Below are 22,587 nucleotides of genomic sequence, written 5' to 3'. Positions count from 1 at the left end.
TTTTTATGACGCCATAAGACACACACTCAATCCTGAATTGCATGTTCGGTACTTTTTTGACGAAAATAGAACAGCAGAACTATTTCGGTAGTTTCGGAAATCGATTTTACTGAGGCTTATACCACAGAGCAACAAACGTAACTCTTAGAACAAATTTCATTGAAAAACATCGGCACCAAAACCCAACCGCCCAATGCTAAACGTACTGTGCTTAGTCGGGCCATCACTTGATGGCAGTAGTGAGCAATCGTCAAACAGGAGCAAAAACGACGCCAGCGCAGCGAGTGGTCAATCGACCTACTACCAAAAATTTCGATCAACCGTAAAAAAGGTGATCGAAGGGAAACGAGCGGAGTGTGACGTCTGTTTCTCTGTGCTCATGCAGTACATCAACTGCCAAAAAACGAGTGCAAAAGGTATATAATCCAATATTGCTGTATTCAGCTGTTTTATTTTCGTCAATAATTTACCGAACACAGTATTGAAAATTAAGTGTGCATCAACTTAATATTGATTACAAAATGGCAAAGCAAAGTGAAAAACACTTTCATTTTTGTACTTTAAAAAAGGCTGACAAAATTTGTGGTAGACAAAATCGGCGGCTGACAAAATCTGCTCCTCACTGTACTTACATTGCTTCACAAGCAGGGGTTTCCAAAAATATAAATACATAAAAGTACAGATACCCCTAACACTTTTAGAAGAAATTATGCCTGACTACCTTTTTTCTAAAAACGGAAAACATACGCTCTCCTCTTATCTATGGTTTAGATAAGACATTTTTGATCTGAATGACATTTGGGGGTTCCTATGAAATTGCAAAACCCAACTGACTAATTTGACCCCGGTTTAAGTTGTAACTTTCCATCGTGGTTGGCTACTACCGCCAGCATTAAGAAACAGATTTATCAAGTGCCGTTGAAAGGATAACGAACATGATACGCAGACGGTCCACAAGGAAACGTTCATTTCCCTCACATTTTCCTGTTTTCATCCTCTCTCCAACTGACATGAACTCCCCTGATGTTGTTGGTTTCCACACAGCAGGAACGATGAACTCAACACCCCTCTCGATAACAATTAGTCCTGTTTCGACTGTTCCGCCAGCAACACGTTACCCATTGTGGCACCGGAAGCCTACCAGTGACGATAGGAGCGTTAAGCGCCACCGACTAATAGACCGCACGTGGCTTTCGTGGGAAATTGTCGTCACAGATTTGTAAGCTCCGCCGGCCGACGGGAAGATGGCTAATCGAATGGTCATATCGTTGTTTGCTAAAGTCACGTGCAGTGCGGCATTACAGTAGTGAGGAATGGCACGTGCAATCATGTGAAAATTTAACCGGAATCAACAGAGTGAAATTATCCACTATCTAGTCATCGATTGTGATAAGTTTAAGAAGTAATCGTTAAATTGTAGTGATTAGTGTATTAGTGCATTATATATTGCTTAAGCGAAAATGTTCTCAATGGATACGTTCGATTTCGAGGCCGTAATGAGTCGGCATCTGTTCGAGGGCCCCGCCGTGCAAGCACATGCACAGCATCATCATCACCATCATAGTTTATTGCAGACGGCCTATGTAGATTCCACAACTTCGAATAGTTCAGATTACTTTCTGGCCGATGATGAAAACACCACCGATAGCGATTCGTTTTGTGGATTCAACAGCGACCAAGAAAACAATGACGAAATAAAAGAGTAAGTGTACGTTTTCTATGGAAATAACACTATTCAGTGGTCTACTGCTAAAGCTTATCTATGAACTTTCTGACAATGTGTAAATGCTAAATAATCAATAATCAGGTATTTTTTTGAAATTACCATTATCCAAATGCTGTGAAATAACGTTTGCATTAAAAAAATGGACTTTTTTCGCCAATTTTTCATAAAGTTCTTTTACACTGATGCGTCATATTAAAAATTTCCCCCGATTTCAAAACTTGTTTACTACTTTAACTCCAATTTTTATAACGTGCATATATCGTCATTATGAAGTTTAGGTAATAAATTTGAAACGGTGTACAAAAATTTCATGTTTTTGCCAATGATTTTCTACGGAGCACATACAATGCACTGCAGTATACAGTGGTAGACATTGGTTTAGCCGAGGCATATTTTTTATATTTTTTTCGTAACTGTGATAATTTTATGTTCTTTTTTTATTTTTGGTGGACCGTCTATGACAAACATTGGATGCCTCACATTTTGAGAAATGACACCCAAAGTAAATTTCTGGCATGAACTACTTGCTTCATAATTAAGACGTTCATTTCGAATAAATTATGTTAAAAATGAATGTGGTTCGAACGGCAGTCTCATTTATAACATATTTCTTCGGATTGAATGCAATAAGCCAATTGTTTGACCATTTCATGCATTTTTGTATTAACATCTGCTTTAAAATAAACAGGGTAAAAAAAATCCGACTCTTCTTTCAGTTCTTTCGCTTGGCAGCTTCTAATTTATTTTGTAATGCCAGTAATATACAGTTATGCTTCATAGGCATTAGGATACGTCTTTATTCCTACACAAAACTATATATTTTAAATTTATCAATCCCATTTTGATGTTTAACCAACTGAAAACCTATTTACCTTATTTGCTATGTAAAATTTTCAAAACAACTAATCTAGCTTGTAGTGTTTACAGCCAGAATTTTTCTAAAATAAATTTATTTATTGTGTAAGTGACAAAAACCCACTTTCGAGTAAATGAGGTTTAAAATTTTTCACCAATTTTTCATCCCATACAAAATGTATGGAGTTTCAAACTCGACCCAATTTTCTAAAATTTATGGGAAACATAGATGGTTCTGATACTTACTTACTTTCAATCCTGGGCACCCACGGAGGTGTAGAGAGCTGAATTGATAGATTACATGTGGCCAGGTCAAATTTCTGTCGACTTGCTAGATTTCGTTGTTGAGGCTGTACCGCCATGTGCCTCTGGGTCTGCCTCTTCTGGGATGAGTTCCAGTCTAACGCTTGCTTGCGGATTTTGTTTCCGCCCCTGCGTAGAGTGTGGCCGACCCACCACCACCGCTTCCGAATTTCTGTCGCTGTCTGCTTTTGATGACATTGACGAAGGCGCTCCACGTTGAAGATCCAATTGAGTTTTTAAATTAAGAAAAATGTTTTGATTTTTTGATTTTATACGAAAGAGCTCCTTTTTCTGAACCACTATGATTTTTTTTCAGATTTTTAGAACTTTATTTTGGTACCTAAAATCGATTTCGAAGAGATTTTTCGAATTCACCTTTTGACAGCTGGGCAACTGCTTGACAGCTCCGCCCAGTACAAAATGCGACGAGGGGTGATTCGACAAATCGCTCCCATACAAACTTCAAATTGATTTTTAAATAGGTTCCCGGGCACCAAAATTCATGAAAATTTGGATTTCGGCTCAGTTTTGCATGCAGATTCAGAATATGGAATTATCTCAACACCGTTAAAGAAGCAAATTGTGAGGCCACCTTACACGAATTATATACCGCAGGCATCTATTGATGAAGACCTGTAGCCGTTAGGTGTTCTCCATTGACACACACCAGGTTTCACTGCCGTACAGCAGCCCAGATTTCACGTTCGCGTTGAGATTTCGGATTTTGGTGCGTCGACTTATTTGATTTTTTTTCCAAACATTTCTTAAACTCGCGAAAGCAGCCCTCGCCTTCTTGATCCGTGCACCTATGTCGATCTTGTTGCCACCATCGGCCGCTATTTAGCTGCCTAGATATTAGAAGTTTCCAACATTATCTACTGCTTGCCCAGCTACCGTGAAGCTGGATGAGTTCACCGTGTTTATATCCAACGATTTGGTATTGTTGACGTTGATGGTGAGACCTGCCACCGAGGAGCGATCGGCAAGATCATCGAGCTTACTCTGCATATCAGAGCTAAGAGAGCAGTGTCATCAGCCAGTTTGAACTCATTTTGGTGATCCATGGTAATGGGCTGCCACAGCAACCCACGATTTGGTTCACGATCAATCGCACTACCAGGATCTCGTCGATTACGATGAGGAACAGTAACGATGGTAGTATACACCCTTGCCTTACTCCAGGAACGTCCCGGATGGTGTTGGACAAGACACCGCTGAGCAGTACTCTGCACAAAAATGCCTCGTACTGTGCTTCAATGAGGCCGATAATTTTCTTCTAAGGACGCCTTTGCGCCTGAGGGCTCCCCACATATGTTCGTGATTGCGAGTGCGACGGTGGAAAGCTTTTTCATAATGAATGAACACCAGGATGAGAGACTCTTGGAATTCATTGATTTTCTCCACGATGATACGGAGCGTGACAATATGGTCCACACAGGATCGTCCGGCACGAAATGCTGCTTGCTGTCGCCGGAGCGTTGCGAAAGAGTACATAGATGAAGTGCAATTTTGATTACATATTGGTTTGTTGGGATTAAAAGCCAAAAAAAACTAACTTTGTTCTTAAAACTACATAATAACTGAGTTTGTTATTGTATCAAACCATGGACAACATTTTTCCAAACTTTAAATACAACTTTCTCTTCATAAGGTCAGCATTTATAATTGATGATCTTTTTAGAAACAACTAATTTTGTGCTAACTTGGTTCTATATGACTAAATAAATATTAATTAAGATATTCTGCATGCAAAAATATAAAGCCCTTAGTTTGTTTTTATAATGATGAAAATTGTTAAAATTGAATTATTTCCAGGTACAAAGTTAGTTTTCATTTTGTACTTTAAGCTTTTATTCCGAACAAACAAATGACAAATTTTGCCATGCAATTTCCTGAATCTCATGCACTCCTCCAAAATTGGGTTGTTTAATGAATATAATATTGCTATTTTCTATAGCCTAATCGAAAGAGCTCATTTTTCTAAGTATAACGCGATTTTATAGGATTCCAATACCTTTATTCTGATGGTTAAATTAACAAAACAGTTTTAATTTTCGTGGGACAGTTCAATCGATAAAATGACAGTTCGACCCAAACAAAAAACCTTCCCCATACAAAATTTACATACATTTTAAAAATAGATCCCGGACTCCAGAAATTTAGAAATTTTGGATTTAGACTAATTTTGGGGTGAGGAATCCGATTATGAAATAATCCGGATACCCCAAAAGAACCCAATTGCGATCGACCACCGCGGAGGCGCATATCAGCCCTCGTAAGTAGTCCACGAAGCCCTCGTAAGTAGTAGACACCAGCTCCTGGAGGGTATTTACCCGTCGTCATTTTTCCGGACCCATCCGCGATCCGATTGCCGGCGGGTACTCGGTATGAGTCAGAAACTGCCTGATAAAGTAGTTGCTGAGCTGCGTCACAGTGGTTAAGGTTCACCTGTGTTACCTGCATCCGTTTGGTGGTGGTTGTTACAGGATATCGTCGGTTTCCTGCAGTAGGGGCACAACTCAAAATTGGTCATTTTTGAGATTTTGATGGCAAATGATTGGAAAACTATGCAAACTTTCATCTCACAAAGACCCGTTCCGAAATTCGTTGAGAAACGCGAGATTTTTGCATTTTCCCCAATTTTCCGCAATTAAGGCACAACTCAAAATCAGTCAACTTTTTCAATAGTAGTTGGAAAATAGTCATCCAAAATTCATTAAACAGATAGTCCTTCAGTCCCTCTCCGTGATACAACTATCAAAATTCGTTTACTTTTGTCGAATAATGAGATAAATAAGTGAACTTGTAGGAGTTGCATCAAGATTGCCAATTTTCAAACGCTCATTCTGAAAATTAACATTTTTTGAGTTGTGCCCCTATTGCAGGAAACCGACGATATCTCGGAACAAATCAAACACGTGGGTGGACTCGTGCAGCCTTGTACCTTATGACCTTCGCCACTGCATCGTCTGCGCAGCTTGCCCCTGCCAGGGCCTTTACAGTACCATGACTTGTGTCCTGGTTCCAGACACCTGAAGCAAACCTCCTGTGGCTCATGCAAGGTCAGTTGGACCAGCTCACCTTTAGCTTCCCCACTCTAACGGACTTATTCGTGCCCATTCCCGGCACTACATGTAAACAAAACTGTTCAATACCTGAATTCACAACGAAACGACCGTTTTCGTCCACTTCTTCCATTTGAATCAGATACCTTATTACATAAACTTGTTGTGAGCAGTGATTTTTGTGAAGATTTTCTGCCGGAAAGTTGATTTCGAACGAGTTTACTGCCCCTAGTCCTGCACCAATTCTCGGCACCAGTGCCAAACTTCCAGCAAAATCAAATGAGAAATCACTTTGGCACCCATCTTTGTGCTGACGAAGTGCACCCGTCTGCGTGTAAAAGTTGTTTTGAGCACTTGTGCGGCTTCAGAGTGAACGTGTAGCTAATTGACTGTGAATCTCATTGCGGAAATGTTGCGGGACCTACGGAAGTGCGTTTGGAAAATATGCGGAAAGTGATATTTTGATTTGTTTAATTGGGTTGTTTAGTGAATTAAATATTGCCATTTTCTTTAGCTTAATAGAAAGAGCTCAGTTTTCTGAGTATAAGGTGATTTTATTGCGTCCCGATTCATTTGTTTTGATGGTTAAATAAACATAACAGTTTTAATTTCCGTGGCTAGAATGACAGTTCAATCGATAAAGTGACAGTTCGCCCCGAACAAAAAATTTTCCCCATACAAACTTCAAATGCATTTTAAAAATAGTTCCCGGGTACCGAAAATGATGAAATTTTGGATTTCGACTAATTTCGACTAAAGAACCCAATTGCTGTGATGTGCCGGGAATTGACGCGGGTGCCCAGCCCAAATAGCTCGAAACCCTTGCTGTATCAAGGCTACATGTGTCCCTGCCGGGCCCTTCCGTGACCGAACGGCTGCAGTGGTCACCTGCACCTCGCATTGTTGCCGCAGTGCCATGACGAGCTCTTCTGCGTCAGTGATCTCATCTAGGTTCTTCACCTTCAGAGTCGCCTCCGTCCGCCGTAAGAGCCTTCACCTCGACCCCTTCGTAAAGGACCTCTTCCACCCGACTTTTGTAGGCAGCGCCCTTGCGCTGTTGCTTGTTGGGCTTGACTTCGTATCTCCTCACCTGACGGCTACCATACCCGTTTCTGCAAGTGCTTGTCCACTGCACCGTGCGCATCCACTGCACCGTTTGGGCTACCTGCGAAAGCAAAGGCCTCTGAAGGTCTGGGTAGATGTCGCAACCTTTGTCTTCGCAGGTTCTGCCGCTGCTGCAGTTTCCATGAGTTTCACATGGTTTCGCTTAGCTTCGGTCATTGACTTTCGAGGTGTTTCGCAACAGGACCTTTGCTGATGCTGCACTTCGAGGACGCAGGAGCTTAGCTGCTGCACAGCCACCTCAATCGCAGAGAACCCATCTCGTATTATGTTGATGATCCTCATCAACCATGCTCCGTCGAATACCTCACTCGTCAATCTAGCCGGGCGGGAATCGGCACTGAGTGCACACTGCACAGCTCCCTGCTCCTTCTTCTCGTATCCTTAACGGAGACCTAGAAAACCCTCTTCTCGCGAATTGGTTAGCCTCGCCACTACCACTACCACTCGATGATGATGCTGTTTGATTTTTAGAATTCATGTTTAATCCCACGAGTAGCACGGGAAAGAAGGTCCACCATGTCAGAGCCCTGCATTGATGCGATAAGGGACAAAATACTGTGGGGGTACTGCCGAAAAAGCAAAACGATGAGCCATCCATCGGGTCATTTATCAGTAATAATTAATTAACTTTTTCACAGGCTTTCGTTTTGCGAACGCCTGAGAAAAGATTGATGTATAAATTTGCGATGATCGATTTGAAATAGAGTGAGAGGGACAAGAATTCCCGGGATTAGAGTCCTTTCGGGGTTTCCCGAATCCCGGGGTATAACTTCAGAAATTCCGACTATCCCGAAAATCCCGGGATGAAGAAAGTTTATAGCTAAGACTGCCAAATATCAAGGCAAAACCATATCTGACCATTTTAATTTTTGAAATCTGATCGGCTTTCTCATATTTTGCACATGTCAAAGCATATTCAACAGTGTAATTTCCACATGGCTTGGTCAGCCAAAGCAAAATCAAGAAATTGACATTTGTAAGCCGTGATACGGTCACCTTTACCGTAATAAGTCGACCGAGGACCGACCCGTCGAGAGTCCGACGGCACACTGATAAGTCATACCAATAAGTGATTGGGATATACCCGAATTTCTTGACAATTAAAAATAATTTTCTCTCCCGCTTTGGCATGCAGCGCTGCTACCCGATTGAACCGCACAAATTGCACTAAATTTTCATATTTAAGGTGAATATAGAACGAACTCACGCCTTGAATTTTCAAAAGCACAAATCTGATGAACCAATTATTTATCCTATCGCGCTGAAAAGTTGATCGATTGGTCACCTGCTGTTGGTGACTAATCGATCAAGTTTTCAGGGGGATCTGCCATTTGGTTCCCAAACTTTGTGCTCTTGGAAATTCGAGGTGTGGCTTCGTTCAATAATCACCTTAAGGGCGAACGGGATGGTCGAGGAAATATCCGCCATTGCTCTGTTGCTACTAAGATGATAATCTCAGATTCTACTTCATATTTTGCAACAAAAACCTATCATTGTATATGCTCACTTGCAGTGCATATGCTGATTAGTTTTCAGCATCTTCAGTGCAATAGATCTCGAGATTATCATCTTCAAAATCGCGAGGCAAATTGTTAGAAAGAGGGGCAAGATAGGAAAAATAACACGGCGTCCCGTTTCACCTTAAAGCACGTACACTCGACGACGTCGATGCCACCGACACCGACGGAAATGTACAAGCTAGCAGCCTGCTTTGTTGCCATTCGGCCGAACCGATCAAATTGCACTCTGTTGTTTAATGATTGTACCTAACATGTAGTGTAGAAACTAAAGTTGTAAGAATAGGGGATTTTTTTTATTATCGTTTGGTTTGGGCCGAAGGGTCTCAGACTTTTATGAAACTTTTTCCACAGGCAGGGCGCATGGATATATGAACAAATAAAAATGAAAAAAAAAATCAGGGTCGCCTGTTTTCCCGGAAAACTCAGGTGGAAATTGTTTGCTTTCCCCTGACACTACTTACTTTGAAATACCATAACTCAAGAACGAAGCATTGTAGAAACAAAGTTTTTTTCAGAAAATGAAAGCAAATTTTGTCAGAAACCCAAAAAAAAATATGAACTGAAAAATGTTTTCCACAAAATTTTTCACAGTTGAGAAAATTTGTAGAGAAAAGCCGGAAAAAGCCCCAACTCGTGGAATTCCAAAAAAATATTTTTGAGAAGGTTACTTCATGAGCTTTAATCGCTGAAACTTTTGGAATGCACATTTTTTTTTCGTTTTTGAGTTATGGCCACTTTTGTTGAAAAATGTTCAAATGTGCCATATAAGCCTTTTCTTTGAAAAATCATAACTCAAGAACGAAGCATCGTAGAAACAAAGTTTTTCAATGAAAATGAAAACATTTTTTTTCAGAAATCCAAAAAAAAATATGAAGAGGAAAAAGTTTTCTACAGTTGAGAAAATTCGTAAAGAAAAGCCCGAAAAACTATGCCCGAACTCGCAGAAAATTTTCAAAAATATATTTTTGAGAACGTAATTTCATAAGCTTTGATCGCTGACATTTTTGGAATGCAGTTCCTGAGTCATGGCCAATGTTGTGAATAATGACCATATAATATAGGCTTACAGGGTCAATTTTCACAAAATTGGCCATATTTCAGGAAAGTAAAAAAAAAGTGCATTCCAAAAATTTCAACGATCAAAGCTTATGAAATCACTTTCTGAAAATTGTGTTTTCTTGAAACATTTCCGCGAATTCGGGCATAGTTTTTCCGGCTTTTTGTTATGAATTTTCTCAACGTAAGCCTTTACCAAACACCGTATGTAACATATGTAAACAAAAAAGATATTTTCACATCAGGCGCTGAATTTCGTTAAGGACTGTTTGTATCATTCACCTTTGGGGATGATTTGTGAAAAAATACCCGGATTTTTCATTTTTCTGAAATGCTCAATGCATGAGTTGCTATGGGAACAGCGAACTTTCCCTTCAATTTTCTTCGTTCTTGGAATTTGTTAGATACGGTGTTTGGCAAAGTTACGCTTGAACGGTGAAAAATTTTGTGGAAAACTTTTTCCAGTTCATATTTTTTGGATCTCTGAGAAAATTTGCTTTCAAAAAAAATTGTATCTAATATGCTTCGTTCTTGAGTTGTGATATTTCAAAGTAAGTAGTGTCAGTGGAAAACAAACAATTCCCACCTGAGTTTTCCGGGAAAATAGGCGACCCTGAATTTTATTCAATTTTTTTATTATCCCTGCCAGTGGAAAAAGATTGATGAAAATCTGAGACCCTTCGGCCCAATTTTTACGATAATTAAAAAATCCCCAATACTTACAATATGTTAAGTTTATCTCTGTTTTACATGCCTAACCGAAACATTTACTTAGGGTGTGTGTCCTTTATATGCCGAAGTCCTCTTCAAAGCATTTTATTCCTACACTAATTTTTCAATTCGATTTTTTTCATTCTATTTCTTTCTGCAGAATTTACTCCACCCGATCGTCAAAGTACCGTCGGCCAAAATGCGCCTCCCAGCAAGCCCAGCAGCGACAAGCGGCGAACCTCCGCGAGCGCCGCCGCATGCAAAGCATCAACGAAGCCTTCGAGGGCCTCCGAACGCACATCCCAACCCTTCCGTACGAGAAGCGCCTCAGCAAGGTGGACACCCTGAAGCTTGCCATCAGCTACATCTCCTTCCTGGGGGAAATGCTACGGAAGGATAAAAACGGCAACGAACCGGGCACGGTAAAACGGCCACCCGTGAAGGAACCTCCGAAAAAGTTCATCGTACGAGGTAGGTCCACACAAGACGGGTTCAAAAATAGTGGAAATGAGGGAATAGCTGTCACATTTATGGTTCCGTTGTTTACGAAATCGCTATGAAGCGAACCGAATTGAGAACCGTGACGAGCGAATCATCACGGAAAGTATCGTCCCTGTCTGTGGCGTGCTGCCGGAGCTGATGGTGACTGGTGAAATATGTACACTTTCCGAGCTGCAAGATGAATTGATCGTTTTCATATTAATCCAAGGGATTTCTGTGCCAGGGGTTTTCATTCACATTACTGATGGGACAGTTATTGGAAAATTCTGTTTACGGCAGACGGTGGTGCTCACAAAACAGCGTTTCAGTATTTTTTGAACATCATACGTACGATAAAACTATGCCCTCTCCCTCTTCTAAAATGCTCCGTCACTCCAGTGATATGAATTCCCCTGCCTTGGTCCATATGGATCACCAGAATAACGACTGTTGAATAGAGCTGCTAAATTAAGCGTAAACCGTGGCTAATTCAGTGCATCTATCTCTCCCTTGAATATATAGTGCGAATGAGTGGTAAAAGCGGTGCACGGCATCATCGATTACAGTGACAGCGCGTGTTTTCTGGTTGCCCCAATATGGTTCAAATTAAAGAAAACCTCAAACGCAGTTTTGTCGCAGCTGGTGCTCGATGGATTGTGAATATGTGATCAGAATGAAGCTTGGACTATGTATTGTAGTAAAATGCTGGGAATCTATTTGAAACATTCATAGAAAAAAAAATGATTGAAAATCAGTATTAGGGTAAAAGCTCCCTTAGTGGGGGTAGTACCAATAGTGGTGGTAGTGCCAACTTAGCACTATTTCGACCAAAAAGCTTGCAAGTGACATTTTTATTAGATGCATCATAACTAATTAATAACATTAATTCAGTTTTGTGTTCAGCATTTGCCGAAAAACCTATTTTAAACAATTTTTTTCCTTAAATTTTTTGCTCCTTTGCACCTATAGTGGTGGTAGTGTTCCTATAGTGGTGGGTCCCATAAGAATTCAATGGGATGCCCCACTATAGGAACCGATGTTAAATTTTACCTCCATAATAGGTAATACCTATAGTTGGTGCAAGTGATTTATTAGCAAAAACTGAAATAAACAATGGTTTTTACATTTTTCCTAACAAATTTAAGTGAAAAACTACCGATTAACGTTTTCAGACTTTTTATTTTATGGTATTATCAATTTTATTCAATTATTTTACTACAAGGAGCTACTAATAGCACCACTATTGGTACATTTACCCTATAAACATTATTTGTGCATTTTTCTCTCATTGAATTATTTATTTCTCCATCAATCAAACTTCCGTCCGATAATGTTGAACGAACTCAGACAGAGAGATGTATTTAAATCCAGTATCCAAACCACCTGCGGATCGATACGGCGATTCCCACGCCTCGATCGATATCCGCACCATACCTACTCACACTCGTCGGTGGTGAGTAGGCATCCCCTCAGCAAATGACTAGATAGGTGGAAGTTGGTAGTCTACCATCTAAATAGACTCGTGGAGCGCCGGTATGGGTGGCGTGGGTGAAACATTCTTTCGACCCAACACCAACAACAACAAGTCTCCAGCATGCACAGCACATATTCCCATTTCTCCGAGGAGGTTGGGCCAAATTTTTGGCATTCTTGTGCGCATGTTCCGACACCCACCTCATCAATTTGCTGGTGGCGAATGGTGATGCTCGTGAAAGAAGTGTTCATTTCTCATCAAATGAACAGTTTCAAAATGGCACCCGAAGTAAGTATTTAGCGACATCGAATTAAAACAATCAAAATTAAGGTTGGCTGGGTTCGATTCCCAGTCGGATCTGGGGTGAAGTTGATCACTTTTCCTCTTTTTTTTTCAATAAAATCATGTACAATGCATATAATTTCAATCAAATATTTATTGAACCATGTACTTAGTGGGGCTATATTAAGTTCCGTAAAAGAAACTCTTACAAGAAATTCTTACAATTTGTAAAAAAAACAAATGTCCAAATTTGAAAACTTTTTATCCGTTAAAAATGTTAAAAATTAAATTAATGTAATTGTTGGCGATACTCGCCTTACCGAATCTCGAAGGTCTTACTTCGCTAGTTGGTACTAGCACCGAAAATTAGATCACTCGCGATAGTACAACCTTGACCGTTTATCACACGCGTCGGGGGTAATGAACTTCAAGACCGTGTCATCGACCGACCAGAGAATGAGACGAGAAGAGATCAAACGTACTGTCTACTTCAACGTGTATTTGCTTACTAATTACTATTTACAATTTTGGCTGTTTCTGCAGCATTGTCGATTGACCATCGTGGTCACTCGTGCTCTCTCTCATGCGTCTTCATTAATGAGAGAAAACCAGGGCTGTTTGGTCAATTTGTTATTCTAAGATATAGACTATTGGCGGTTATCTCCAACAGTAATAAATGTTAAAAATAAAATAAAATTTAGTAAGCCGGATCGAGTATGCGGCCGATCTACTGAAGGATCGCGGGTTCGGCATCGTAGCGCTGCAGGAGGTATGTTGGACAGAATCCATGGTGCGAACGTTTAGAGGTAATCATACCATCTTCCAGAGCTGCGGCAACACACGCGAGCTGGGAACAGCTTTCATCGTGATGGGTAATATGCAGAGGCGCGTGATCGGTTGGTGGCCGATCGACGAAAGAATGTGCAGGTTGAGGCTCAAGGGCCGATGCACAGCCCACACTCCGGAAGCACGGTTGACAAGGACGCATTTTACGAGCAGCTCGAACGCGAGTACGATCGCTGCCCAAGCCACGACGTCAAGATCATCATAGGAGATTTAAACGCTCAGGTAGGCCAGGAGGAGGAATTCAGACCGACGATTGATAAGTTCAGCGCCCACCAGCAGACGAACGAAAACGGCCTACGACTCATTGATTTCGCCGCCTCCAAAAATATGGTCATATGTAGCTCCTTTTTCCAACACAGCCTCCCTTATCGTTACACCTGGAGATCACCACAGCAGACTGAATCTCAAATCGATCACGTCTACTAGATGTCGACCTGACTAATGTCGGAACCAAGAGTACCTTTAGTCGGAACGGCACGCAGTCGATTTTATACGTTACTTTTTGTAGTCATGATTCCTAGTCCTCCTTTCGTAGGACAGCCGGAGACTGGGGCTGGCGATAAGGAGAGGGTCACCGATGTGGAACCTGGCCTTAAAAGTAGCTATTGCGGAGACTCCCGAGATCTTTAGGTCTGCTATGCAGAAATTCGTGGACGAGGGAGTTTTCCCAGAAGTATGGAAGAGGCAAAGCCCGGTTCGAATACCAAAAGCGGAAAACCGGAGACCCGTCTGCATAAACATGGCGGGGAAGGTGCTCGAAAACATCATCCTCAATAGAATGTTGAGGCACACCGAGGGTGTAAACGGTCTCTCGAGTAGCCAGTACGGCTTCCGGAAGGTGAGGTCAACCGTAGACGCTATCCTCTCGGTTACAAATCCGCTGGGAAATCACTTCAGCGTAATAGAAGATAAATTCAAAACAGTGAAGTAGTGACTCTGGATGTAAGAAACGCGTCCAATAGCGCCAGTTGGCCGGCTATTGCCGATGCGCTCAAGGGAATGGAGGTCGTCGGCTTTGCTTATGACATTACGCTTGAAGTCTACGGTGATTCTATCGAAAAAATGGAGTTGACTACCACCCACTCGATCAAGATTGTGGAGGCGTGGATGAGATCCACGACACTGGAGTTGGCTCACTACAAAACTGAGGTGATGGTCGTGAACAACCGAAAGTTGGAGCAGCAAACGTTGATCAGTGTAGGCGATTGCACTTTCACGTCGAAGCACTCCGTCAAACACTTGGGCGTGGTGATCGACGATAAGCTTACCTTGTGTCCAATAGCTCTGCGATGTACGCCAGTAATCAAAAGCTTCTGGATAGTGTCACTACTACGTACATATTAAGGTATGGCGGCCCAGCGTGGGGTACGGCTCTACCCAAGTAACCACGAAGCCGTATATAAGTGCATCAATTTTGCCATATATTGATAATTAAAATTGTGAATATAATGCTGCATTGCTTTAAACCCCTCATTGAAGCAATATTAAAGTCGAAAAGGGCCCCACTAAAATCAAATTAGTGCCACATATTGCAGCACGCTGACAGCCATTGCTAAAGTAACATAAATGCATGTGCTGTACATTTGCATTTGCACATGCTTAATACGTGCAACACGAAAAACCAAAACAAAAATCTATTTTTAGCACCGTTTCGTTATCGACGGTATGATGCCCCCCCCCCCCTACACATGACTGTTTTAACCATTATTTTTTTGTCGCCGGGTCGGGAGTCGAACCAGAAGTGTTGAAGACCGCTAGATGAGTTCCATCGCGCTGGCGCCTTGGACCGTTTCTGCTGCAGTGATAACAACAGATTTTTCATTAACTAAAAGGAAACTGATCTTTGATTGATTGAGACATCATTGCAGTAGAAGCCAAAACGACTATGTCATATGTAATAGAATACAGTAATTTATCACATTCTGATAAATTACTGATAAATACATAATGCATTTTAGAAGATATTCAATCAATAAGAAAATTAAAACACCCTTCGCACACTGCTCATATGCTAATTGTGATTTCCATCATTATTGGCATGTGATAGCATGTGATACAGAAAAGAGAAAACCTTAAATCATCTACAAAATGGTTTTGCTGTCGTCGATCGGTGGCTCAAATGGGGATTAAGTTGGTCGGGAGTCGAACCAGAAATGTTGAATACTGAAGGAGTTGACCGTAAAGTTGTTGAATCTTCTTGATTTGATTTGTTTACCATTAGAGTCAAGCTTTTGTAATTGTATAGTTAGAGCAAACTTTGCTAGTTTGTACATTGCATTTATTCAGTTTTTGCAGTGTTCAATTATTGAATTATCTTATATCACCTTTTAATGAACCCTAATGTAAAGAAAAATGCAATGCATCATTACATTGATAATGCCAATCTAAAGGATTATTGCATGAGAAGTGTGGAATTACTGCATTTCGCATTGCAGATGTTGATATTCAGTCTAATTCGTGCAATGATATAATGCTTGTGGTTACTTGGGTATCGGCATCCTTATCAGGGAGGGCATAGAGTGCTTTGAAATGCGCTGGACAAGAAGCATACGCAGGACTGCCAGGATGGCCACCATGGTCAAATGGCAGCGCGCGTGGGACAGTTCCGCCAAACGAAGGTGGACCCATAGGTTGATCCCGCGGTTGCGTGACCGCATGCTTGCCATATGCGGAGAAGACACAACTACGGACAATCTTGTCCAAAGGATATGAAGGGATCGTCTGAGAGCTACAGAGGAGATGGCGCGTGGACTTGGAGAATGGCTAGTTCAGATGCGGTGCAAGAGGTGGTCCAGGGGTTTGGAGTCGGCTTCGTAGGTCATACCGGCAGTGCCCTGCGGTCGAATTCGACCCTTACAGCGATTAAGTGGCCGCGGCGAGGAAGTCCTGGTAGCGTTGCTGTCGTGGCGTGGGTCTACTGAGTTGGATCCGAGCCCGCGGTAAGGGCCGGGGCAGGTGGAGACCCTACCTTCTGGTGCAGCTGATAGGGCCTGGAGGGTAGTGATACCCTTGCCTGCAGCAGGTCAGATCTGGTTGCACGTAGGCATCAGTTCTTGATATCTGCAAAACAGTTGGGCGCGGGCGTGGGGTTGACTCTGCCGCCTTCCGAGGACAAAAGGAGTGGTGAGGACCACTCGGGAAACTGGCTAAGCGTCAGCATGCTACCATGATGGACTCTCCAGAGCGAGTTATCGATGTTCGTTGCTGAAAGCTACGCAGCCAATCTTGAGGGTGCGATGTGCACTAGCTCCTCTCTGAAGCAATGCCTTCTTGATGGTTGCAGAAAGACGAAGGGTTTGGCGACCGTAGGAATGTGTTTAGTGGGTCGAGAAGAGAGTAGTCCTAGCTTTTACTTTTGTTATAGAAGACGGTCTTAACACTTAAACTACTGAGGGGGTGAAAACTCCCGCGAACTACCAAGGGTCCAAAAAAAGTCGGAAGTCCAACTTTGACAAGGCATTTCTCGGCCGTTTTTCAACCGATTTCAAAACTTTTTTTGCTATGGAACCGGACAGGTGTCAAGAACAGCGTCCATCTTAAATATTTCAAAACAGATGCGTCTACCTAAAGTTATTAAGCAAAAGGCATTTCCTAGTTTTTTTTGAGAACGCCTTTTTTGCACACTGTGATCAATAAAATAAAATTTAAAGCGATGACATATGATTTTTTCGACCCTAAATCATGCGTACAGCCGGAGTGAACATGTTTATGCAAAATAAGTGATTTTTCAGTACACACATATTTTAATTTACTGAAAAAACGGCTAAAATACCCTATTTTTCACATAAAATAAGCAATAAATCAAAATTTAAAGCGATGACATATAGTTTTTTTGGTCTTAAATTGTTCGTAGGATTGTACTGGACATTTTTGATTAAAAATAAAAATGTTTTAATTACACTCTTATTTTGTTTTACCCGAAAAACTACGACAATTTCGTATTTTTTACACAAAGTAGTCAACAAAACCAAAATTAAAACGATAACTTGTAGTTTTTTAGCCTTGAATTGTTCTTAGTAGTTTGGGGGACATTTCTCACACAAAATGGTTAACAAATAAAAATGGCTTACAATGCATTGCAGTTTTTTGCCTTGAAATTATCCGTGAAAGAGTTCAGGACATATTTGATGAACAATAGTCACGTTTTTTTACACTCTTAATTAATTTTACTCAAAAAGTTACAAAACTACCATAATTTTCAAACAAAATAGTGAATAAACCAAAATTTAAAGCCATAACATGTAGTTTTTTGCCCTTAAATTTCCAATAGAATGTACTAGACATGAGTTTGATAAAATTTTAAAGTTTACATCACACTAATATTTTGTCTTATCAAAAAATGTACGAAAATATCACATTTTTACACAAAAAAGCCAATAAGCCAAATTTTAAATCAATGACATGTAGTTTTAATACTTTGAAGTTGAGTGGGTTTATTTGAACAATACTAGTGATGTTATATTACACTCATAATTAATTTCGCTCGAAATACTTGAAAAATACCACATTTTTCTCACAAAGTAGTCAACAAATAAAAATTGAATTCAATACATGTGTTTTTTTTTTGCTTTTAAATTATTCGTGAAAAAATACTGAACGTATTTGATAAGCAATAATGAAGTTATGACAGTCCTAATATATTTTACAAAAATTTAAAGCAATAACATATAGTTGATTGGCTTTTAATTTTCTGTTAGAATGTACCAGGCATGCATTTGATAAAATTTTGATGTTAACATTACACTCACATTTTGTTCAACAAAAAAAATCACGAATGTGCCCAAAAAAATGTTCACACAAAATAGCCAATAATCCAAAATTCAAAGCGAAAACATGCAGAATTGTATTCTTTTTTTTACCAGTTCCAGGTTATATATTACCTGAGAAAAAATACAAAGGAAACCGGAAATCCTCGGGGAATTTTATTTAACAGGGAAATCTTTTTTCAATTTGTTTTAATTTATGAATTTCAACAATGCTAACTCTTCGCTGTTATGAGATTTGCTTTCTTCCCGTCCGTAACCAAAGCACAGATATTTGAGGCTAATCACTAACTATATTTCAAGCTTGACGTAGTTTTTCTCAGGCCTAGGGGTCACAGGTGTTAATGGAAGGTCCAAAGAATATGATTGGTCAAAGTTTAGGCACAATTAAGAATACACAGAAACAAGCTCACCAAATTATACGAGTTCCGGTACTCTTGAGACGAAATTGTCGACATCCATTTGCGTCTCCTGAACATGAAGTAGCAATCACCAAAAAAATACATGGAAATCCCGTACAAATGAAAAAAAAGGTACGAACTTTACTGGTATGAATAAAACAAGTTTTCCAAAGTTAAGGTTAGGTGATGTGTCTTTAGTTCAGAGATTTTCAGCTCGAGGCCGTCCCATCTGTTACTTTTGAAAAGTTTGTCTAGTGTTTATTTCTTTCGAATATGAGCATCTATTACTACTTCTTTGTAGTAAGAAGTGTCAAACAAATATTTTTCCGAAATGCTGATGGTTCTTACTGGAAGCGTGTCGTTCCGTGAAGAAGTTGAAGATTCTTCTGGAAGATTATTCGAAAGGCAAATTAAATGAAGAAAGAATCTGTTCAACCGTGCTAGAGGAATAAGAAGAGGGCTCTTATATCTAGCACTCTAGCAGCTATTTCCGGAATGCTGTCAATTTTGATACGATGCTGCAAATTCCATGTATGTACAAGCATGTTTCCAGAATGCAAAATATGTTTTTCCGTTTTTAACTGTTTCGTTAAGTGTGAGTAGGACAACAATACAGTTTCTTACCGATTTTGGCAACACCCGTTTTGTCTACTCCCGATTTTGGCAACACCCGTTTTTGGCAACATTTCCTTCCCGATTTTGGCAACACCCGTTTTTGGTAACAATTTCTTACCGATTTTGGCAACACCCGATTTTGGCAACAATTTTTTACCGATTTTGGCAACAAAAAAATTTGACCAAAATTTTTTACTGAAAAATCGTTTGTATTTGTAAATGTATTTATATTTTAGCCTTACTCTTCTTCAGAAAATCCAAATTCATTAAATTTATCAAAATCAACAATTTTACAAATCATTACGTAATTCATGAACGTCACCTACAGGAATCGTTTTATAACTTGTGAATAGTCCATACTTAAAATATAAGCCAAATTGACGTATAAAAGTTGAAAAAAATCCACAAAAAAAATTACCGGTTTTGGCAACACCCCAATTTGGCAACATAAAATTCACCTCGTGTTGCCAAAATCGGTAAGAAACTGTATCACTTTTATTTATTAAATATATTAAGTGCATTCTTACGAACATTTCAAGACCAAAAAACTATATACTATCGCATTAAATTTTGATTTATATTTTTATAGATATATGTTATTTCTGTATTTTTAGTGACATATAATACGAGTAGCATTGAAAGGTCACTGTTGTTTATCAAACAAGTCTATTACTTTATTACGAATAATTTTGTGACACTGATTGCCTCCAATTTTTATTTGTTGACAACTTTGTGTGAAAAATGCGGTATTTCCTAGTATTTCGAGTGAAATAAGATATGAGTGTTAGAAAAACATCACTAGTATTGTTCAAATAAATCCACTAAACTACTACGATAAATTCAAAGTATAAAAACTACATGTCATTGACTTAAAGTTTGGCTTATTGGCTTTTTTTGTGTAAAAATGTGATATTTTCGTACATTTTTTGATAAAACAAAATATTAGTGTCATGTAAACTTTAAAATTTTATCAAAATTATGTCCAGTACATTCTATTGGAAATTTAAACCCAAAAAACTAAATGTTATGGCTTTAAAATTTGGTTTATTCACTATTTTGTATGAAAATTATGGTATTTTTGTAACTTTTTGAGTAAAATAAATTAAGAGTGTCATAAAAACGTGAATAATGTTCATCAAATATGTCCTGAACTCTTTCACAAATAATCTCAAGGCAAAAAACTGCAATTTATTGTAAGCCATTTTTATTTGTTTACCATTTTGTGTGAGAAATGTGGTACTTTCGATGGTTTTTGAGTAAATCAAAATATGAGTGTAATGAAAACATCACTATTATTCTTCAAGAATGTCCCCCAAACTACTAAGAACAATTCAAGGCTAAAAAACTACAAGTTATCGTTTAAATTTTAGTTTTGTTGACTAGTTTGGGTAAAAAATATTGAATTTTCATAGTTCTTCGGGTAAAACAAAATAAGAGTGTAATTAAAACATTTTTATTTTTTAACAAAAATGTCCAGTACAATCCTACGAACAATTTAAGACCAAGAAAACTATATGTCATCGCTTTAAATTTTGATTTATTGCTTGTTTTATGTGAAAAATAGGGTGTTTTAGCAGTTTTTTCAGTAATTTAAAATATCAGTGTACTGAAAAATCACTTATTTTGCATTAATATGTTCACTCCGGCTGTACGCATGATTTAGGGTCGAAAAAATCATATGTCATCGCTTTAAATTTTATTTTATTGATCACAGTGTGCAAAAAATGCGTTCTCAAAAAAACTAGGAAGTGCCTTTTGCTTAATAACTTTAGGTAGACGCATCTGTTTTGAAATATTTAAGATGGACGCTGTTCTTAAACCTCGTCCGGTTCCATCGCAAAAAAAAGTTTTGAAATCGGTTGAAAAACGGCCGAGAAACGCGTTGTCAAAGTTGGACTTCCGACTTTTTTTGGACCCTTGGTAGTTTAGGAGTTAATTCCACACTACCCGGACATTTCTGTTCGGGTGTCTGTTGAGCAGATTTTTCCCGTATGGTTCAGAAGAAAAAATAACTGTAGCTGTGAGCTGAAATGTGTGGCGTAGAATTGATTCAGTCTTATCTGATATATTTAAGATATTGTAATTTGATGTCCTTTTATTCAATTTACTTGTTTAAAAACAATGTTAAATTGTCTTCAAACGTGCTTTTAAAATTATGTCTGTGAGGTTTTGCATAAGCTTCAAATAATCCAAGCTGAGGACAATTTGAACACTTTTTATCACCCCTCAGCAGACAATATGTTAGGGAAGAGTCGTTTCCCCGCTTCTCCTTCCACGTATGACCGATCATTTTCTACCTAAACCATGGGAAAACTGTCGTTTGCTCTCCTGCTGCTGAGTAAATAATTTTCGCTAATGCTGGCCGTATTAGAACATCACTTAAATTGGATTTGTAAACACTCGATGCAAACACGAGTGTTCGAGCATTAATTTGCTTTCAATGGGAAAGCGAGAACCTACATAGCCAGCAATCAAAAGGGAAAGGACGATGAGGCACCCAAGTGCACTCATATGTGTATGAAACCACCACCACAGACAAACAGACGTAACTCTTAGAGGAAATTCATCAAAAACTTTTGCCCGGTGTCATTTTTATGAACACACTGCCACCTGTTGGTAGAACCGCGCGCGACACTGTCGGCCATGGTGGATTTCGATTTGTCGTTTTGCTGACACGCACACTACTACACAATTTGCCTGTAATTTTCGTTTGCATCATTCAGCAACGTGTACACTGGCAAATGTCAAAGCGATCGAACACTAGCGCATCTGGTGGAACGATCGCGCAAATCAAATGAAATTTGAATTGATCGTTAAATGCATGTGCCAAGCCGTTTTGAAGAGTGTTACGTCTGTTTGTCTGTGCCACCACTGTAACACCAGGGACAGGAAGGAAGCTCGCCGCCGCACGAAGCAAAGCAAATAATAAATTTTTATCTTCCCTTCTCCGCAGGTGGCAGCGGCCAGGTTCACTCCCTTTCGTGGCACCGGAAAGGTGATCGGCACGCTAATGGTCGCTATTTCGCACGGATCTGGCGACCAGAGGATCCTCGAAGCAATCAACGGAACATCGCAGCTGGCCCATCGTCCTACACCTCCTCCAATGGGTTAGTTTAGGCAGGATGGCGGGCCGTCGTCATTCGTCACCCCAAAATTGACGATACCCCAGAACTAGTCAGACAATGTGTAATAAGGCATGGTTCATTTATCATGGAAATCAATCGATGTGCGTGAAACAATTCTAGTCGTTTCTTTAATCTCATTTATATGTTGAAATATTGTAAATAAATTTTCTTTACTTAAAATACCAAAGGCGCCGGGTTGCATCATTAATTTGCATTTAGAGAAAATCTTTTCAGCAAACA

The 22,587-nt window shown here is 39.6% G+C and overlaps 1 protein-coding gene across 1 annotated transcript; it reads left to right on the top strand.

Moving 5' to 3' along the window:
* The first annotated feature begins 1,066 nt into the window (after positions 1-1,066).
* Positions 1,067-22,556, top strand: LOC109398783 (pancreas transcription factor 1 subunit alpha). Its single transcript, XM_029862797.2, has 3 exons — positions 1,067-1,702; positions 10,522-10,832; positions 22,176-22,556. The coding sequence occupies exons 1-3, from the start codon at positions 1,461-1,463 to the stop codon at positions 22,337-22,339; spliced, it is 717 nt and encodes a 238-aa protein (XP_029718657.2). The 5' UTR covers positions 1,067-1,460; the 3' UTR covers positions 22,340-22,556.
* Positions 22,557-22,587: the final 31 nt, after the last annotated feature.

This window comes from Aedes albopictus, chromosome 3 (genome assembly GCF_035046485.1).
Source record: "Aedes albopictus strain Foshan chromosome 3, AalbF5, whole genome shotgun sequence".
Taxonomy (NCBI): Eukaryota; Metazoa; Arthropoda; class Insecta; order Diptera; family Culicidae; genus Aedes; species Aedes albopictus.
The sequence above is the reverse complement of the archived record's forward strand: the minus strand, read 5'-3'. Positions and strand labels throughout refer to the sequence as shown.

Coding starts and splice junctions, on each gene's coding strand:
- LOC109398783 (XM_029862797.2), top strand. CDS start 1,461: ATGTTCTCAATGGATACGTTCGATTTCGAGGCCGTAATGAGTCGGCAT. Junction 1,703..10,521: donor AACAATGACGAAATAAAAGA/GTAAGTGTACGT, acceptor TTCTTTCTGCAG/AATTTACTCCACCCGATCGT. Junction 10,833..22,175: donor GAAAAAGTTCATCGTACGAG/GTAGGTCCACAC, acceptor CCTTCTCCGCAG/GTGGCAGCGGCCAGGTTCAC.